A 21,907-nucleotide genomic window follows, 5' to 3' on the forward strand; every position below is an offset into this window, starting at 1 on the left:
AAGACATTACTGACAGCTATCGATAATCTTGGAGGACAAAAAACTCTACATAGTATTCTTTTTGGTGATTCAAACTTAGATGTTTTCCTGAATACAAAAATATTCTTGTCTGTACACAAATTTATAGAAACGACTAACAGATTCAGTAGCTAGCATATTATTGTTTCCAAACTGTTAATCATTAATATTGTTAAATCTATATTTAACACTAAAATGTATAATATTAGGATATGTATGAGATGCACACTGTCTTCACTTTCCAGCACATTGTACATATCCTTCATATGAGCACTGTATATATATTGCGCACTATGTTTCCACAATGTGAAGCTTCAACTGTAAATTGTTCATTTTCATTATGCAATATTATGTATAACTGTATATAGGGAGACGGCGGTAATAAGTGCTGCCCTTTGTCTTTTTGGACAATAAAATATGTTTAATAATATTTCATCTTGTGATCTGACAAAGTTAATATTTTCAAGTCAAGATTTCAACTTTAGTAAACCACATGAAGAGATAAATATTGCATTTGACAAAATAAATTCAAGTCTTATATTTTCTTTGTGATCTTCATGACCTTACTCAGAAAACCATAGTGTCCATGAGGCAGACTGACTGTAGGTGTGACAAAACGTGATATTTCACCTGATTTTAATAAAAATCTTATTTTTTTCACTCTAGCGAAAGTATGTTTTCAGCATGGTCATGATTAAATACATACCGGTAATACAAATATCAAAACGTGTTTCATTAAAACAAGAGTGAATTTCTGTGTGACACTGATATAAAGAGCTGTAGTACACTGTCATTAAATTGATGCATCTGTTGAGTTTACCCTTTACACAGAATATACTGTTTGAGTTTTCGACATATCAGATGAATTCATGCCTTCAAGATTGTTCTAAAGTACATGTAGCATGTAATGTTACACACTGTGATTAATTTTCCTTAAACTTCTCTATTTCAGAAGAATGTTGTTTTCTAAATAAGCAATATTTTGAGAGAAGGTGAATATGCATTGTTTATAAAAAATGTTATTGAAGTAGGAATATTATTACAATATTATAGAATTATTCTTTTCAGGCCAGCGAGTCAACACAATGAAGTACTAGTATCCGGTGACGGATGTCTGGAGGAGCTTTCTGCTGACAGTAACACAATGGTTACAATGTGTGTCCTGTCAAAGGACGAGGAAGTGAAAAGCCATATTCATTCAATCAACAAATGTGGTTCCTGTCACATTTCACTTAAATAGGACGAGGAACTGAAAAGCCTTATTCACTCACAAATCAACATGGCCAATATTTATCGGACACTGAAAAGCACATTGTACCATTTGTTTACAAGCAAGAAAATTATTTTCTCCTGGAATTTAATTAGGTGCTTTTGACTGACAAAGACACCCAGTCCATGTTAAGTTTTGAAAACTTATATTGTGAGAAATAAAGATATGAAAATTTTGGTTTGTTTTTCTTTGTTAAATATGAGAAATCCAGATTGTTCCATCAACATATTTTGTACCGATACATATTTTATCTTGGCTTGATTACCAATTGAAGTTGATTCCTTTTTATCTTTTGTTATTTTAACTGTACTCATATCTGATCAAGACATTTTCAAACTATTCAGGATAAATGTATTAGTAGCTTCCTTTTGATATACAATTACCTTTCATCATACAGGATTAGGTGAGGGTGTTCAAGAAGTTGGTAGTTGTATCAATTCTTATATTTCTTCAATTTCATGCATTATTTATATTTATCAATTTTTAGTTTCCTTTTAACTTATTTTAAACAGTTCACACATTATTACTTTTGTAGTGCACGGTGCAATCTCAATCGGCAATAATCAGTTAAGTAAGTGATGTTTGAAGAACAAGTAAAGTATCATCTGTCATTGTACACACTGAATAGAGTTATGCCCCTTCTGAATATATATTTTGACACACGAATTATTTTCAAAATAAACATTGTAATATGTTAAAATGAAAATCATAGCCGAAAAAGTGTCTTTTGTCAACTGGACTCATGGCAAAACGATAGTGCGTTGTGCAGCAAACACCACTATGAAACGTGAAATAAACATGATCTCAATCTTGATCTAGAGTTCGCCAAGCCACGCATTGACTGAGCAATTTTGCAAAAGTACACTGACGTGTTTCATGTTATGCGGTTTATTTACGATAGAAACCCTCTGTCATTGAATGTACTGTCACATTGTACCTATATGCCGACGAGGTTATGATAAAACAATCTATTTCTGAAATACGTATCTCGAAATGCACCTTTCGATTCACTTCCGGGATCCTGACAGCAAAATGCTAATTCCAGTGTATAACAGGCATATTTTAGTTGGACCTCATGATTTAATGTGAAATATCTTCTGTATTATATACAGAGGATACCATTTTTTGTTTGTTTGAAATGTCCATCAGTGAAATGCACAACATGCTGTCTATTCCCTATGAGCTGATGCGACTCTCACTGCATGGAGCTATGCTCTCCAAGCCTCGTTTTCGATCCAAGATGGCGAAAGTGTGAAAAAGGTCAATAGTTAAGAATACTCAGTGATAGAAATGGGCATGAGTCCTTTGGTTCTTGTCACACTTCCCAATAGTTAAGAATACTCAGCGATAGAAATTGGCATGAGTCCTTTGGTTCTTGTCACACTTCCCAATAGTTAAGGTATCATAAGGACTTGTAGAAATTTGCCGGTTTTAAGGGTTTTGCTCTATATGTTATCATTATAAAGACGAGCGGACTAAAACTGTTAGCTTCTATAGCTGATAACATATACCTCTCAAAATAAGTTACGTGTCATGACTGGTGGGAATTGGAACACATAAGTCTTCCAATTGAGTGAGTTCTTAACTTGTTTTGAGTAGTATAATCGTAATTATGCTTCATATGTACACATTGCAGAACTGGCTTCCCCCTACTTCACAGGCTGGTGATGGTCCAGCAGGAGGTGTGTTTGCTCATCACGAAACCACACTCAGGTTTGAGCATGTCAGTAATTGTTAAACAGTATTTCAGTTATATATTACAACATATCAGGTCTATATTGGCTGAAAGAGTCCAAGAGAAGTTGGTCATGGACAAGCAACGTCTTGGTGACACCCACAAGTATGGGTAGGGTGCTGACAAACCATGGATCAAAAGTCAGGGCGACTGTGAGTTTCAAACCCAGGGTCAGCAGATTTTGGTAGCCTAGGGATGCAACTCGGCAGTGAGATGTGGAACTTAACACCCATGGGCCACCTATACCTCCTTCGGGTTGGTCCCACATACCTAAATTACATGAAGTGCACTGGTATCCCGCACCCAAAATCACTCCTAACTCACATGCAATTCCCATTCATCTTCCTGTACTCAACAATAATTTCAAGATATAAAGAGTCCTCACTCTGTAATATTTTAATTTGGCGCCTTTCCTCGGCGAGAGCTGAAAACAGATCCTGCTTGAATCTTGTCTCTGCACTCAGGTTATTTTCCAGTTCCGTGTTCTTGTCTTGCATGGCCCCCAGTGCCGCCATCAGAACCTCTGTTTCCTTCTGGGCATCCTTATATTGCCGCAGAGCCTACAAACAAACAATTTTCATTATTGCTGATGATTGTATTTAAAAATTATTTTTTTTATGTTTAACGCCGTTCTTGGTAATATTGGAACTATGTGACGACAGTTTGTAAACCATCAAGTCAGGAAGTGACAATCCATTGACTTTGACATGAGTATTGACCTACACAAAAGGTATTCGATGACATGCAATCAATAAGTCAGTGCCTGACCACCAAATTTATTTAGTCGCCTCTAATGACAAGGATAGGTTGCTGGGGAGGTATATTCTTCTCCCAGCATCCCCATGCGTGATGAAGATCATAAGGTGTGTTCGGACATCTGATGCGAGATCACTGAACATGTTTTGACTATGGTGGAAACATGGTTGTAATCATAATTCTTTACCCTCTCAAAGAACCAAAAGCAGCAGAAACAAGTGTTGTGATAGAGTCCACTAGATTCTTTCTAATCTGTTTCTCTAATTACAGTCTGTGCCCAAGTCTTTTAGCACCTCCTCTCTTGGTATCATTTTAGTGTAATGTGTAAGGCTCCAACGACTGTGAAATTCCTGCAGTTGACATGTCATTTCAGTCTTTTTAATATGAGGACTAATTGTAGTTGAGCAAACTAGACCAAACAAATTTTTTCTAGAGTTGGGTTTAGCTGAAGTCCCAGACTTAATGAATGAGTGAATTTTGCATAAAACCGTAGCAATAGATCAGCTATATTGTGCCTGTCAGTAAATAATGAAGTCAGGGTGAGTGAGTGAGTTTTCCAGTCATATCACGGCAGGTCAGCTTGATGCGGGAGGAAAGCCCGAAGTGATGCCATAAACACTTACTTGTACTTCTCTTTCAAACTGTCGAACTTGCTCTTCTCTTATTTTCAGATCCCTGCGGAGCTGTTTTATATCATTTTCACTGTCTCTTCTCCTAGCCTTACAACTCTCTGTGCACTCCACCCTGAAAACAAGACATCTCCATACTCACATTCAAGTCATCATCAACACAATCATGTGACATTTCCAATGCAAGTGAGTACATTCAGTGGTGCTTTAACAGCAATTGCAGCAATGTTTTCTTTCTGATCATATCAATTTCAATAATTTTCAGGCAGTTCATAAATCAAAATTGCAAATCAAAGTCCAAATTAAAATACCATATCCCAAAACCTCAAAGATCTAAGCACTGTTTGTAAATCATAAATTTTCTAGCTTAATTACAGCAGTCTATTAATAATCAAGTCTGGACCTCATAATCCAGTGACTGATGCTTTGAGCAACTTTCATCAGGGTACAATGACACAAAATCACTGCATCTGACCACTCAATCCATTAAGTCACTTCTTACGACCAGCATAGGCTTCTGGGGATCTCTTCTAATCCGGAACCCACAAAGACCTAACACCCCTGTAATGTCTAGCACTGTCCCCAAGCCAATGCAACAGATGTTGACATATTCAGTTTAACCCACCTTGCTGCTGTTGCCATAGCAACTGCTCTAGCGGCAGCAGCTGCCTCGTCTGCTTTTCTTGCTTTGCGCTCCGAGGCGAGCTGTGCCTCAAGTGATGCTCGTAGCTTGCGTTCCTCCTGCACCTTCTTTTCCAGCATAGCTATGTTCTGTTTATCTTGCTGCTTGCTGGTCACAAGGTTGTGTAATCTGGGAAGACAGCACCAATGGTAAGACAACATGGACAGCCATGACAAGTTTCTACAACCTTAAGGTTGACACTAAAATCAAGGCTTTTCAAGAGGGAGCTTAAAATTCAAGGCTTTTTCTAGCCTGTACAAACCCTGTATGACAATAACACAGGCTTTTACAGGGCCTAGGAACTCTGTGTCTTTCTGAGTATCCTCCAAAAAACTCCTAACCATATTTTTCATGAACTCTAACATATTGTATTTGTCAGTACTAGTTCCTACAAAAAACATTTAATTTTTTTAATTTATAACATTGTTTTAATCATCACAAGGCTCATGACATTTCTTGATATCAATATCTTGTAGACTAAAAGGTAAACTCAGTGACTCTGAAAGAAAAATGCAGTTAGTCATTTACACATGGTTCAAAAACACATGACAACCTTTAGACTGAAAAGGAAATAGAATTCCCAATCATACCAATATAATCATCAGTCTGCTTTTTAAGCCACTAGTGAGGTGAGATGAAAAGGGGTTTAACATCATGTTCAAGATTATTGCACTTATGTTAACACTGCTAGCCCACTGAGATATCATGCCGCAGTTTAACATGCATATCTAACTCAGACACAGTATACTGACTCAGAGCCGACCAGTCCTTGTTTTGGCCCCTTAATGCTGAGCGCAAGGCAGGGTAACAACAAGAACCATCTTTTAATGCTGTTTGGTATGATGCGGCTGGGGTTCGAATCCAGGACCTTCTGCTCTCTGAGCGGACGCTCTACCACTTGATCACCAGCGTCCTGTAGTCCTTACCAACAGCCCAATAGTAAAGGTATCCTAAGGACTAGTAGAAATTGGCCCATTTTAAGGGTTTTGCTATATATGTTATCATTATAAGTACTAGTGGGCAAAAATTGTTAGTTTCTAGCCCTGGATCAAAGAGGTTTTTTAGCCACTAGTCTGAAAAGTGTCACGTAAAATGGCTGATGGTCTAGTAAAATCAGTGAAATGGCATGAACCACAGTATCCATTGAAAGTAATGCTATAAGTGGATTTCCTGCTGGCAGACTCATATGTCTGGCACAGTCTGAATGTAATGTGGGCAAACAGGCAGGACTGGCTTTGCACTTAATAGGATTACTGTATTGATTCAGTAATAGCTGTGATAGCATGTCATGTCTGTATGAAATACTAAACTAGGGTCTAGTTGACAATAATAATTCTCAATACAAGACAGAACATGTAAATGGGCACTCTGATTTAGAGTGAGTGAGTTGGGTTTAATGCAGCTTTGAAAATTGTTTCATATCATGACATGTGGGAGGAGTGAGTGAGTGAGTTTGGTTTAACACTGCTTTTAACAGTATTCCAGTTATATCACGGGAAGATATATATGTGGGAAGAAAGCCCGAAGTGATGCAGGCCACTGACGTTTACCACTTCGGTGAAACCAACGAGCACGGGTATGGTCCTGACAAACCCAGAAACATAATTGGGGCAAACCTGGATTTGAACCCACAATTATAGGTTTCTGACGTGCCCACTCTGCACAGTGAATCGCGGCGCCTTAGACGATTGGGCCACCCATGCCCCCATGTGAGAGGAAAGCTCCAGATCTGAAATGTTTACCACTTTGCCCAAACCCATGAACACAGGTATGGTGCTATCAAACCAAGAAATATAATCAGGTCGAATCCACAGCGATTTGCGGGGCCTTAGAAGACAGTGCCACCCATTCTGCCTCTGCTTTAGAAAAATTCTAGGAAAGGAACACTCAACTGGTTTGTCCAAGAGATGGCACACAAAGTCCCCCCTCCCCCCCCACCCGGTTTTACTTTCACAATATATACTAATCAAAAGAAGTTGAAAATCAAATCAGCCGCTCTTTAACTTCTTTATAGTAGTATATGACACCATATTTACATAAAATGGACACCAGGGTTTTACATGATCATGGATGCAGAAAAGAAATACACTGCGTCCTGAGGGATGCACAATGATATTCATTTTACCTACAGCTCCTTCATCAGTGATTCCTTCCAGGCTCTAAAACAGCTATCAAAACGTGCAGTACACTACACCATTCCAATATTTTACAGGACCTTCATATAGCCTGCAAGGACCCTTAAAATAAATTATTTGGGGTCCCCTGGACTGCCATTTGTTTTCAAGTCAAGGTAAAACCCTGGGAAACCACTATTCTAATATCAAATTCTTGCAAATAATAGGAATACTTACTTATTCTGTAAATTTTCATTATCTTGCTGGAGTTGATACAGCTCGGACCGCAGGGACTTGTCCCCTATACTGAAGTTATTTATCTGAGATCGTAACTCTTGCTCACAGTTTCGACTAGACTGAAGGTCCACCTTTAACTTCTTAACATCCGTCTCTAACCTGAAATAGTCAACAAATATACATGAGTACATCCATAAACAAACTAATATTACCGCAAAAGTCTTGATGTGTTTGTGGCACAGGAAAAGGTACACGCATAGAGCTGAGGTAACAGAACCTGAATACACATTTGTAAAACATCATCAACACATCACAATTAAATGCATCACTGTCGATAAATTATTGATTTTCGATCGATTGGTGATGCGATTATTGAACACAAATTTAGAGGTCAATTCGCAACACTAGTTTCTACCTTCTTGTCTTGTCATGGTATCATGGATGCAAAAGCACATACAAATGTGAAAATTTCCTTGCAATGGAAGTAAAAGTTGTTTCATACCAAAATAGGTATTCCTATAAAATTCCTGAGTACTGGGAATTCAAAGATGGAAATGTTGTAATGAATGTCTACACTTTTTAGTGATGGAGCATCTGGAGGCTCTGGGGTCCATTCAGTGAGTGAGTGAGTGAGTGAGTGAGTTTGGTTTAACACCACTTTTAGCAATATTCCAGCAACATCACGGCGGGGGACACCAGACATTGGCATCACACATTGTACCCATGTCGGGAATCGAACCGGGTCTTCGGCGTGACGAGCAAACGCTTTAACCACTAGGATACCCGACCGCCCCGTCCATTCAATGAAGCTATCATAGTGCTAAGGTGATCATAACTCCCAAACTTTAACAGACATAAGACTGTCATTGCGCTATGATCGCTTTGTGGAACAGGGCCCTGAGAGCTTGTCATTGGGTAATGTGTAATACGGTTGTTTTCCAATAATGTCCTCCAACAAGACACTTTATACAACAGTGTGCCACAACACCTTCAGAGATCCGGCCCTCGTTTCAAAAGGTAATCTTAGTTCAAAGGTGATCGTAACTCCCATACCTTAACACAGATTTACGACAGTGGTAGTGCTAAGATTGTATTGAGTGAGTGAGTGAGTGAGTTTGGTTTGATGCCGCTTTTAGCAATATTCCAGCAATATCACGGCGGGGGACACCAGAAATGGGCTTCACACATTGTACCCATGTGGGGATTCGAACCTGGGTCTTCGGCGTGACGAGCCAACGCTTTAACCACTAGGCTACCCGACCGCCCCTAGTATTGAGGAATGGGACCACGGTCGCAGATTTCAAAGAAAAGTGAAAAGTACCCTTTGCGCAAAATGTTCACAAACTGCCCATAAACACACAAAACACAACTGTCTCAAACTCACCTTGCTATAACTTCATCTTTATTGTTGCTGAAAGTAGCTGGAGGTGGTATATCTTTACTGTATGTCTTCCCTTTTTTCGTACTATTTTCCTTACTGCTATTTAACTTGCTGCCCTGGGATTTTCCACCCACTGAGCTGGATGCTGTTTTGAAAGATTTAGCTTGTTGATCGTTGACAAAATTGTCTGCACTTTCATCAAACTGATTCACATTAGTTTTCTTTGGCAAGCTTTTCTCTATATACTCTATCTCATCATCTTCATTAATGTCTGAACTCTTGGTGGACTTCTTGCCATCTTTTTCTTCTTCTACTTTCACTATTTTCTTTCCTGCCACCCCATTTGAGATTACCTCCTCCTCCGGTTTGGATGGCAAAGCTGCAAGAAAACATAATTGGTCAGTTACTCAAAAGTGTATGTCATGGGAAATGGACATTGTCCTGAATGTTTCCATTCTGTAATAAAGTCACCGATTCACTGGACCGGCAGCACATAAAAATACCCGGACACTCAATAGGCTAATTTGTAACCGATATATGGCCTATTTTACCAGTACATTCCTGGCAATTATCGGTAAATATAAACACTGGTCTAGAACTCCAAAACAATGTGACCATTGGTTCAGATATAACATGTTGGTGTAGAAGCTGAATTCTTCATCAAATTTACTGTCTGAAAAATACCTTACTTCCTGTAGCTTAGGACATAATACGGTAAAATGTGAGTATGATATTGATATGTTCTGTAGTCTCGCAGAAAAAGCTTTCAGTGCTAAATAAGAAATAGAAATACAAGATCCATAACACAAAACATTGCCTGGCTGATTGACAAAATGCAATGTAATTATTGTAAAAACGTGAATGAGTTGGATTAACACTGCTTTGAACAGTGTTTCTGTAATATCACAGATGTGGGAGGAAAGCCTGAAGTAATGTAGGTCTGAGATGTTGACCACTGATTCTAGAACACATTCCAGGTGAAATACAAAGTAAAAAATTTTTTTGTGATGTACACAAGATATAATTCTCAAATTGTAAAAGTTGGTGCCCCAAGATTCATATTAGTACTGGGAATGAATGTTAACATGACATAATATGTACACTACCTTTTTGTTTATCAGCATACTGGACCTCCGCAGGAAGGGCCTGATGTAATAGCTGCATGTAAAAATCATTTTCTTTTTGTACAACTTTCTGTCTTCTCTGTAAAAAAATGAAAAACGGGATAATTATTTCAGGGTACACTAACATTATACCGGACACCGGAACACAGTAAACATCTTTGTTTCATTCAAGCAGGACAGGCTTAACTCTGATGATTCGTGAAATAAGGTTGACACACGTCCCCTGGGCTGATGACTAGTGAAATAAGGCTGACACACATCCCCTGGGCTGATGACTAGTGAAATAAGGTTGACACACGTCCCCTGGGCTGATGACTAGTGAAATAAGGTTGACACACGTCCCCTGGGCTGATGACTAGTGAAATAAGGTTGACACACGTCCCCTGGGCTGATGACTAGTGAAATAAGGTTGACACACGTCCCCTGGGCTGATGACTAGTGAAATAAGGTTGACACACGTCCCCTGGGCTGATGACTAGTGAAATAAGGTTGACACACGTCCCCTGGGCTGATGACTAGTGAAATAAGGTTGACACACGTCCCCTGGGCTGATGACTAGTGAAATAAGGTTGACACACGTCCCCTGGGCTGATGACTAGTGAAATAAGGTTGACACACGTCCCCTGGGCTGATGACTAGTGAAATAAGGCTGACACACGTCCCCTGGGCTGATGATTCGTGAAATAAGGTTGACACAAGTCCCCTGAGCTGATGACTAGTGAAATAAGGCTGACACACGTCCCCTGGGCTGATGACTAGTGAAATAAGGTTGACACACGTCCCCTGGGCTGATGACTAGTGAAATAAGGTTGACACACGTCCCCTGGGCTGATGACTAGTGAAATAAGGCTGACACAGGTCCCCTGGGCTGATGATTCGTGAAATAAGGTTGACACACATCCCCTGGGCTGATGACTAGTGAAATAAGGTTGACACATGTCCCCTGGGCTGATGACTAGTGAAATAAGGTTGACACACGTCCCCTGGGCTGATGACTAGTGAAATAAGGTTGACACACGTCCCCTGGGCTGATGACTAGTGAAATAAGGCTGACACAGGTCCCCTGGGCTGATGACTAGTGAAATAAGGTTGACACACGTCCCCTCGGCTGATGACTAGTGAAATAAGGTTGACACATGTCCCCTGGGCTGATGACTAGTGAAATAAGGTTGACACACGTCCCCTGGGCTGATGACTAGTGAAATAAGGTTGACACATGTCCCCTGGGCTGATGACTAGTGAAATAAGGTTGACACACGTCCCCTGGGCTAATGACTAGAGAAATAAGGTTGACACACGTCCCCTGGGCTAGTCTCATCTGTAGGTACAACAACTATGTACCGCATGCTGTATGTGTTTGCACTGTTCTTCCTACCATTCTGCCCCCTACAGTTCAAGATGTCAACTTGTACAAATAACAACATGAGTGTTTCTTAAACAACTTTTTCCAGTGATGGGAATGAAAAAACAAGCAGCACATATTGTTGGGTACAGGGTATTCATTGCAATGTACCATACTGACATTTAATGGACTATTCCCAATTTTGAATTATTTTGCCATTCTCATTTGGAGCCAAACAGTCTGTAGTTGGGGACAACAACAAAAATGGATATGTTTGATAGTAAGGTAGGAGGTGATGAAAATCAAATTACCGTATTCGACGTAATAAGCGCCCAGGGCGCTCTCAAAATTAGAAATGGGGGGCTCTTATTAGAATATTATTCTTGTGGAAAAAACAGAGTTGAAAGATAAATTTCGTGGTTCATACTGACGGCCTGAACTGTTTAAATAAGACAGATATATTTTCCAGAATTTAATTGCCCATAATTAAGGGTGCATATAACACACGAGTGCGTATTATACACAAATAAATAAGTCTTGTGTACATTGATCAATCGGAAGGGTGCTAATTGGGATGGTTCACGTGCCAATAAATCAGCAAATATCGTCGTGGGCGCTTATTAGTGTGGGGCGCTTATTACGTTGAATACGGTTTTAATTTAGTAAAGCAGTGGCTGAAACTCAGGGGGTGTCATGTATCCTTGACCCTGAGGTTTCTCTTCTAGTATCTGAACCAAGGGACACCTTCAATCTCTGACATTCAACATTAGGGTTTTGACATGGAACTGACCTCTTGATTTTTGGACTTAATTTTCAACACTGTAGGGCCTAAAGGCATAAAGAGATATTGTTACAAAACTAGACATTGTGTAATAAAACAAACTCACCAATCTCATTCTGTAAGATATGTAACTTTTAAAACCAAATCCTAGTGTCACCACTGGATAACCAATACTGCAATACAGAAACATAAGAACAGTCAAAACCATGACAGTGACACCTATAAAAGGCACACAGATTCAGTTTTAGCTTGTTATTTAACTTTGTTTGTTTGTTGTTTAACGCCACTCTCAGCAATATTCCAGCTACATGGTGGCCGTCTGTTAATAATCGAGTCTGAACCAGACAATCCATTTATTGACATCATGAGCATCGATCCACAAAATTGAGATCGATGACATGCATCAAACAAATCAGCGAGCCTGACCACCCGATTGATATTATGAGCGACATCCCATGCCTTCAGGGTACAATGGCACCAAAGCACCTGATATGAAAAGCAGAGCTTATTAGCTTATTGATGACCTATTTTAACCCTGAAACCACACAGGAACTCAAGATTAAATAATTGTCACTTGACAATAGGGAAGAAAGTAGCCTCTAATGTATTTATTTTCTTTTTGTTTGTTTAACGCCACACTCAGCAATATTCCAGCTGTATGATCATGGTCTATAAATAATCAAATCAGGATAAGACAATCCATTGATTGACATCATGAGCATTTGGAATATAATGACATCCATCAACGAGGTTGGCGAGTCTGGCCCCCTGATTCAGTCAGTGACCTCTTATGACAAGCATGGGTTGCTGAAGACCAATTCTAACCCAGATGTTCATGGCATAAGTAGCCTTGAAATGTAATGCATTACAACAACGTTGAAATCTGTTATTTTATCACTGAAATATTTACATAAACTAAGGAGAAGTTTAATGTACATGCAAAAAGATTAGCCAATCACTGGTACAGTAATCCAAGGGAGGTAACTCACCAGTGCGCAGCAAATGGCCTGCAAAGGTCTAAATTAAAAGGAAGGCTCTTGAGTTCTCGAAGTCGCACTGAGGCTTCTATGTATACAAACAGCAACCACAGTGACACTGTCGGCAGACATATCCCCCTCTCTGAAACAAACCAGTAGACTTCATCACTGATCTAGTTAAGGAAGTTTTACTGATGAAAAATTTTAATGTAAAGACTTACACAAGATGTTACATTTGTCTCACATCATGAGAAACAAAATATTCTCCACAAACTGTACTTATATTCAAGTCATTCATTTATCATTCTATTATCTAAATTTCTCAGTAATCATGGCAACTATTGGTAATAAGACTTCATTAGAAATGGACGATTAAGTCTATGTACATCGATCAAGTCATTTACATGAGAACCACAGGTCATTGCTCTCTTAGCCATGTTCGTGAGTGAGTGAGTATGGTTTTACGCCGCTTTTAGCAATATTCCAGCAATATCACGGCAGGGACACCATAAATGGGCTTCACACATTGTACCCATGTCGGGAATCGAACCCGGGTCTTCGGCATGACGAGCGAACGCTTAAACCACTAGGCTACCCGACCGTCTCCTTAGCCATGTTAACTTCATACACATAATTCCTCCTTTGTAACTAGTTTCCTACTACGATTGTCACTGACAGATACTGAGAAATATGAGAATGTATTACCTGTGTGCCAAACATATTGAACCCAAACATAGGTACTGGCCGCAAAAAATAACCACTGCACTGGTATGAAAAGATAGCAGATGACGTCTGATGTGATAGCGATGCAAACGAAGAAGACAGAGAAAGCCTGAAACAAAACAACAGTCAATTAATTTCTCACAGTACCCTCATTACAAAAACCCTGCTCTGCCTCAAACTTTTACTGAAACACGTAATAATTTTACATGAACTTTCCAGCAAGGTATCTTCACGACCAAATGAATTGTCCTATATCGATAATTAAGTTTGTTGTTTTTTTGCAGTCAGCAATATTCCAGCCATATGATGGCAGCCTGTAAATAATTGAATCGCAACCAGACCATCCAGTGATTGATATTGTGAGCAACGGTTCACAATGTCAGGGTAGGGTGACACGGATGAACCAAATAACAGAGTCTGACCACCCGATACATTTGCAGGGGTGAGAATGGATATTTTCCTTTTCAGCTGAAACCTCTTTGCAATGGAGAGTGGTCCAGAATTTTGGGGGTGTTTTTTCCCCCACAAATTTGTGGTCACTAAAATTCACGTGCTCCGCAGAAGACTCTCACCCCTGCATTGTTGGTGTTCAGTATAGGTTGCATATATTAAATATGAATGAATCGGTCCATGTGTGAAATGAGATACAGAATTCAAATATGATCGATCCAGGAAAGTGTATATTGCGAATAGTATCATCTGAGAATGTTATCATGGTTATAGATGAACAGATGTATCCTGACATGACTGGCATATAATCTACCACTCTGTTTATAGATAACTCAGTGCAATTCTCAAAATGTCTCAAACTGGAATATGTCCAAATGCCGAAGCTGACTGACGGCCGGCCAGCACTACTCACCAGTCCTTGGTACTTGAATGAGTCGTAAACGCTTCGGAGGAGGAGCCAGAAAGGCCAGAGGTATTCAAAACGGAACTCCAGAATGAAATCTGCCATCAAGACCAGCGCCCACACCAGCAGGAACTTCAAGTACAAGAACGTACTGAAACAAAGAACATTCACATGGAGGACCTGCCACAACTAACACTCGTATCATTCTTTCAAGAGAACATGAAACATTTGTTGTAGTCATGTCATGATGTAATCAGGACAGACCATGAGAAAAATCCAACTCACCCACACATAATTTGCATCAATGCTAATATGTATGACTTACAGCAGTTGTAAAAAATATCATAAAATATAAATAATGGTTGTTTTTTCTGAATGTTAACTTTTTTATGGTGGTGTCATGCACAGTACATGTATACTCATTTGCATGTTCAGGTATAACTAAATCTATGTGAATACACTATACAAAAATACATTCAACATTAACAGTACACCATCTTCCAAAGAAGAGTATTAAAATGGTTTTTATTTGAAACTGTGACAAAACATGTTTATGGAAAATCTTGGAGCTAGAGCAAGTGAGCGAGTGTTGTTTTACGTCAGTCAGCAATATTGCAGCTAAATCAAAGGAGCCAGGAATAATCTGGTTACGTTAGGCAAACCAGTGGTTGATAGCCTGATCCACACCATAAAGACACAATGACACACAGTACATGCAGGAAGTCACTCATACAGTGTATCTACCCTCTCATGTTCGCTGGCTTTCCCAGCCAGGGAAACCAAAAGAGGTGACCCATCTTCACCAAGTTGTTTTAAGGGAGTTGAAAACGTTATACATTATTGAGATGTGCATCTGTGGATACCCCACTCAGATACTAACTCTGAGCCGAGTCACAAAACACATACCTCACTTATCATGCAATACTTGCTTCATGCTTCCACAAACATTGCAATATTTAATTTGCACTATTTTTTCAAGTACATTTCAATGTTCCATGTGACCCAGCTAACAAAAGATTGTCGTGACCTGTGAAGATCTGGGGTAGAATAGGTCTTCAGCAACCCATTCTTGCCATAAAAGGCAACAATTCCTGTCGTAAGAGGCGACTGACGATATCTGGTGATCAGGCTTGCTGACTTGGTTGATGCATGTCATTGTATCTCATGGTGTCAATCACTGGAATGTCTGGTCCAGACTTGATTATTTACAGACCTCTGTCATATAGCTGGAATATTGCTGAGTGCTGCGTTAAACAACAAACAAAGCTAAACTGACATGACTTTGAAGTTCATTTGGCTCTTCACATTGTTTCCTGATAGCATGGTTATCAACTCATGTACTGCTATATGTGCATGTACTGTAAGCCAACATTTAAGGTAAGAATCGACAGGGGTAGATTTAACAACAAATTTGGAGGTACCCAGATGGGCTTGCTCCTTTTAAGAGTTACTGGTTCTGTCTAAACTAACAGGCCTACAACTAGATGGTGAAGGCCACAAAGTGAGGGAGCAGTTAAATTGACTCATGATTGATAATCATTTTTAACTTAGTGTGCAACTGCGATCAGGCCTCAAAGTTGCGACAAAAATGGTCGCCAATTTGACCTAAATTTCAATTTGTCCACTGTCTAAAATTCAGAGCTAGCCAAATGACTACTTTGTCATGGCGACTAAATTCTATTGCTTCACACTTTAATACAGGAAAATAAATAACAGCTGATTGTGGAAAACATGTCTGCTAATAATTGTACTCGCGTATTATACCTCCTATAGTCGACAATGAACAGAAATATATAAACATGATAAATATTAATGTAATTGGTATTATATTTCAGTTGATAGTGCTTATTGGATAAGAAAAGTATATATAATGCTAATATACAATTCCAACACAAGTGTTATTATAATAGTTATTTGATAACAGATAATTTCAAATGCTTTTGGCTATCTACAGTATAGGCTTGACTTCCTGATTTTACAAATGGCTACAAGTATTTTTTTCCAGGTAGCCATTGGTAAAATCAGTAAGTAGTGAAAATTTAAACTTTGAGCCTTGGCGATCGATACTTGTATCGAGAATAAAGAAAATCGCGATCCACTGATGCATCGGTATATCATCCCACTACTAGCTGCCAGGTGCAAATTCACGCCACATCTCGAATGTTGACATTGCTAAACACTGCTTCACATTGGTAGTCCTGGTCAAGGTGCATTATGTATTTACCACTAACAAACTCATTCCAAAGAGAAAAAATAGCACAGCATACCTAGCTTCCAGATATTCAGACTGATGTGAATACTTGTGATAAAATACTGGATGGAACAGTAAGGAAGTGATGGGCCAGGCATCCGACATGTAGGGCAACGGGATTCACCCACAAATAGAGGGGCATTTTTTTCAGAGGCCAAGGCCACAATGTCAAGGCCACAATGTCAAGGAGACAGCAGGAGCTCAGTCCAAGAATCTGAGGATATTTTGAAGTCTGTATATAATCTTCAAATACTGCAAAACTCAAACAGGAATTGCACTTTGTTTACGTTCATCTGACCTGGATGACATGGGTCAGAAAAGCAGTGTTTCAGTTTGTGTTTACTGGGTAAGCATGCACGGCATCCAATGCAAAGTACAGCTGGACTTTCATTCCGAAGCTCTGGCACAATTCACCAAGCTATTCTTGTCAACAGTTTTCAACAGACTCAACATTATTCTCACAGGTCACAATTGTGGCATGAAGCTTGCTATCAGATAATGAACAAATACATATTTAGAGTTTCAAGTTGAGAGAGTGTATGAGTGGAGTGGGGGGATGGATGAGAGGTTGGTCAGGACAAATTCCAGCTTAAAAGACTTAATAGGTTTGGCAGAGCTATTTGCAGAGTATTTATATGACTATAAAACTCTTTTATTACCAGGGTATTTTGGTATATGTCTCAAAAATATTTGAAACATTCTCCAAAAGTATAGATGAAATTATAAAACGCAAATAGGAAGATGACTGACTGTACAGTGTTCAAAATTAAGCATGAAAGTCAAGGGGTCCTTTCTATGGATGCTAAGAGTGTAAGGCGGGCACATCATGTTCTTGATTCAGTCATCAGCATTTTGAAACTGGGTCATATGAAAAACTGTCGGTCATGTGGACCGGTAGGTGAAACAGTCATAAAACACTGCTGTGGTAAACCATGAAATCTGGGCCTGTTCTACTTGCCCGAGGACAATATAAATGTAGGGAAGGAGAGCTGCAGCTAAGCTGTGTATTTGCAAAAGATACACAACAAATCACCATAACATTTTTAATTTTGAGTTGCTTGCTACAAATACACATGAATAGAGTTACAAAACTCAGTTATAACAACACTTTGCATAATTACCCAATGTAGCCATTTCAAATTGCATACCTGTATGTGTTTACAGATAATAATTTCCTGATCAAATGCAGGCATTGTGTATATTTGAATTCAACTGCAGTGCATATTGCACCCATGAAGATCCGGGGTAGAATAGGTCTTCAGCAACCAATGCTTGTCGTAAGAGGCGTCTAACGGGATCGGGTGGTCAGACTCGCTGACTTGGTTGATGAATAGCATCATATCCCTATTGAGTGGATTGATGCTCATATCAATCACTGGATTGTCTGGTCCAGACTCGATTATTAACAGACTGCCATCGTATAGCTGGAATATTGCTGAGTGTGGCATTAAACAACAAACAGTAGGTGAGTGAGTGAGTGAGTACGGTTTACGCCACTTTTAGCAATATTCCAGCAATATCACGGCAGGGGACACCAGAAATGGGCTTCAAACTTTGTACCCATGTCGGGAATCGAACCTGGGTCTTCGGCGTGACGAGCCAACGCTTTAACCACTAGGCTACCCGACTGCCCCTAACAATCAAACAAAATAAAACAGATCTTTATTTCCTGATCAAATGCAGGCATCATGTATATTTGAAGTCTACTGCAGTGCATATTGCAAACAAAGGGCAACATCTAGCTTATTGTAACGTAGAGCATACTTAAGAGTTCTGAACGGAATTCATTGGATTAATCTTGGATTACATTTTTTACGTGCATTTGAGTATTATGAGAAGAGAAAATTTACATCGTATCCCTTCAGCAAAGTCAGATAAACGAACAGGTGATAAACTTGGTCAATGCAAATATGGGATAAAACATCACCAGACATGATGGTTTACCATTTATATTGTATTTCTAGTACTAGGCATTGCATTATATGCAGAGATTAAATTATCGTGTGTATTTTCTTGTACACTCACCCAGAAACAGCAATCAGCTGTACATGTTTTCTCACAATCTACTGCTGTTTTGGTTCAATACCCAATAACATAACTTTAAAGAATTTTGTTGCAATGATCGGAAGAATTGTAAATATAGCACTTTGGTACAGCTGATTGCTAATGCCAGCTAATGTTTATTCATGGAACAATATAACGAGTCGAGGCCCCCTCCACTCATGCTTTCAGTTTCTAACGCTAGATTTAAGGAATCTGATTTCACTTGCACAGGGGCATGTTGATACAATAATCCTAGTTGCACCAGACAAAACCAGGTTGAACACATAAATCCCATAAATTGAGTCCCATAAAACTATCAAAATTGAAACAAACTCGTCTAAACAAATAAAATCTGAGCTGTCTGATAACTGCATGTGTCTTGAATTACACATACCCTGGGGATGAATGATGTAGCATGGTTAATATAATATACTGAATGGCTTCAAAAATCGATTTTGTGTGGACAAGTGAAGGTAAAACAAATCTGACAAAAATTTGAATTACTTTTTTATGCACTTGGTGCATGTAGACATAAATAAAGGTTGCATTTTTCAATAATAGGTTGCAATAGCTACATTGAGGCCTGGATGCACATCACTGTGACAGTGCTAATTACACAGAGACAAAGCCTAAATACACACATGACACTGATTACAATGTATAAAATAAATTAAACATGGGCTCTAGAACGTGGAGTGGAGTCTCCCTTTAAGCTGTGATTCTTAACATGAGGGTTCTGAGAAAGACCCCATACTTCAAGCTTTGTTTCCAACCCTGATAATGCTGCAGGAAAACAGCGACATCCAGCTGATGTCCGTGAACAAAGAGGGTCCCACCTGTGACTACCTGTGAAGCAAATCTCGTTAACCTTGCAGGAGCCTAATTAAGCATCTAACCCCCAAGGCATAATGCTGCCAGCCTAGAAACAAACATCAACTGTAAATTAGGGAACAAGGTCGTTGATCAAATTGATAAGGCTCAAAGGAGGACTAGTCCCAGCAAGCTTGTTTTAGTAATTCAAAATCCTCTTTGTTTTTTCCAACTAGATTTTATGGTCCATAATAGCAATCCAGTTCTTTACTCTTTAGCATGTTTAGTGTTATGCATACCCTAATTACACAAAGACAATGCATCAGTTTCACATGTCATTACAAAGATATTTGGTAGATGAGACAAGTTTAGATTTTTTTTTATAAGATGTTTTATTGAAGTCACAATTCAAAATCATACAAAACTTGTATGATTATGAGAAAAGAATTAAGATCTGTTCAATCCAGCAAAGCCACTAGTCTTACAAACTTTTGATGTGTTAGTATAGCCTTGCTCCGAGGCTGTACTGAACAAAAGTCCATGGATGTGTAGTAATTCTATCCTCCTTATAGGCAAGTCTAGATATGTGGACAGTAATCCAGTCTCTTAAAGGAACAGCTTGTTCTTATTTACATAATCTAGAAATTATGATTTAAACTAATAATTATTGCCTAAGAGACCTGTATATCTGTGGAAGGCCTCTATAATGTGGAAGGTGTCTATAATGTGGAAGGCCTCAATAATGTGGAAGGTGTCTATAATGTGGCAGGCTTCTATAATGTGGTAGGCCTCTATAATGTGGAAGGTCTCTTGTGGAAGACCTCAATAATGTGGAAGGCCTCTATACATGTGGAAGGCCTCAATAATGTGGAAGGCCTCTATACATGTGGAAGGCCTCATTAATGTGGAAGGCCTCTATAAATGTGGAAGGTCTCTATAATGTGGAAGGCCTCAATAATGTGGAAGGTGTCTATAATGTGGAAGGCCTCTATACATGTGGAAGGCCTCAATAATGTGGTAGGCCTCTATACATGTGGTAGGCCTCTATACATGTGGTAGGCCTCAATAATGTGGTAGGCCTCTATAATGTGGTAGGCCTCAATAATGTGGTAGGCCTCCAAATGTAGAAGGCCTCTATAATGTGGAATGCCTCAATAATGTGGTAGGCCTCTATCATGAGGTAGGCCTCTATAATGTGGAACATCTTACTGTCATTTGGTTCAACAAAATCAATGTGTTTCCTAAACTTCTGGTCTAAAATGAGCTGTGTCAGGTAATGGAGAAATCCCTCAAATCTGTAGATTCTACTTCCGGAATCAACAGCATTGCATGATTTTTCAGACTTCAACCATGTTACGGTTGATACATATACTTGCTGTAACATATACATAGCTTCATGAAATACATGTGGTATGGCTGGCAACTGGTCTTAATATCTACTTGCCTACACTTCAATCATTTCATGAAAGAATATCCTTGTCGACAAGACAGTTAAAATAAAGCCAAACCAAATAAGCATGATGAAATATGATCCAAACACCACTGTCCATCAGCTGAGTCCCATCAAGACAAAAGTCTATTGTTTGTCCTTACTATTAGTTCTTCTAGCTATTTCACCAACCATATTACTAGCTAACAAAGGGGCACTAACTAAGATGCTCAGTAGACTTGGGTCATTATACCTGTGATGTTGCTACGACTTGTTGCCATAGAAATCGCAGAAATAACACCATTTGTCTTTATCAAGGTATACAATAACTACTACTGATGACAAAGGCACACTGAAAGCAAGGGACTGGTTACTTGATGTGGTGTAAGATATTCTGAATATTTTCTACTCTGCAGTGATAGAAATTGTGCTAGTACAATATAGTCCTTGCCAAACTGCCCAATTAATAAGGTATCATAAGGACATTTTTAAAGGTTATTATTATAAAATATAAGGCTAGAGGACTAAAATCAGAGCTCCAGATAAGCTGCGTATCTGCGTAAAATACGCATCAGAAATGCAGAAATATGCAGTAAAATAAAATCCAAGCGTATCAAATACGCAACGAACATTACAGATACGCTACAAAAATAAAGCTTGTGCGTATCATCAAAATATTGTGAAGTAACCCTGCGTATTCGATTAGCAAATCAGCAACTTATTTGAAATTATAAACGGGCATTCTGTCAACC

The 21,907-nt window shown here is 39.0% G+C and overlaps 1 protein-coding gene across 1 annotated transcript in view; it reads right to left on the reverse strand.

Annotated features, from left to right (window-relative positions):
• LOC124111873 (macoilin-1-like) overlaps positions 1 to 21,907 on the reverse strand; it is a 34,423-nt gene that overhangs the window by 8,575 nt on the left and 3,941 nt on the right. Inside the window, exons 2-11 of the mRNA XM_046471746.2 lie at positions 14,632 to 14,773; positions 13,752 to 13,878; positions 13,059 to 13,188; positions 12,176 to 12,242; positions 9,929 to 10,025; positions 8,826 to 9,201; positions 7,442 to 7,600; positions 5,034 to 5,219; positions 4,403 to 4,523; positions 3,409 to 3,583 (exon numbers count right to left, since the gene is read on the reverse strand). Coding sequence (XP_046327702.1) covers positions 3,409 to 3,583; positions 4,403 to 4,523; positions 5,034 to 5,219; positions 7,442 to 7,600; positions 8,826 to 9,201; positions 9,929 to 10,025; positions 12,176 to 12,242; positions 13,059 to 13,188; positions 13,752 to 13,878; positions 14,632 to 14,773 — 1,580 coding nt within the window. The remainder of the gene's footprint in view (positions 1 to 3,408; positions 3,584 to 4,402; positions 4,524 to 5,033; positions 5,220 to 7,441; positions 7,601 to 8,825; positions 9,202 to 9,928; positions 10,026 to 12,175; positions 12,243 to 13,058; positions 13,189 to 13,751; positions 13,879 to 14,631; positions 14,774 to 21,907) is intronic.

This window comes from Haliotis rufescens, unplaced genomic scaffold (assembly GCF_023055435.1).
Source record: "Haliotis rufescens isolate VD_foot unplaced genomic scaffold, xgHalRufe1.0.p SCAF_5, whole genome shotgun sequence".
NCBI classification, from domain to species: Eukaryota; Metazoa; Mollusca; class Gastropoda; order Lepetellida; family Haliotidae; genus Haliotis; species Haliotis rufescens.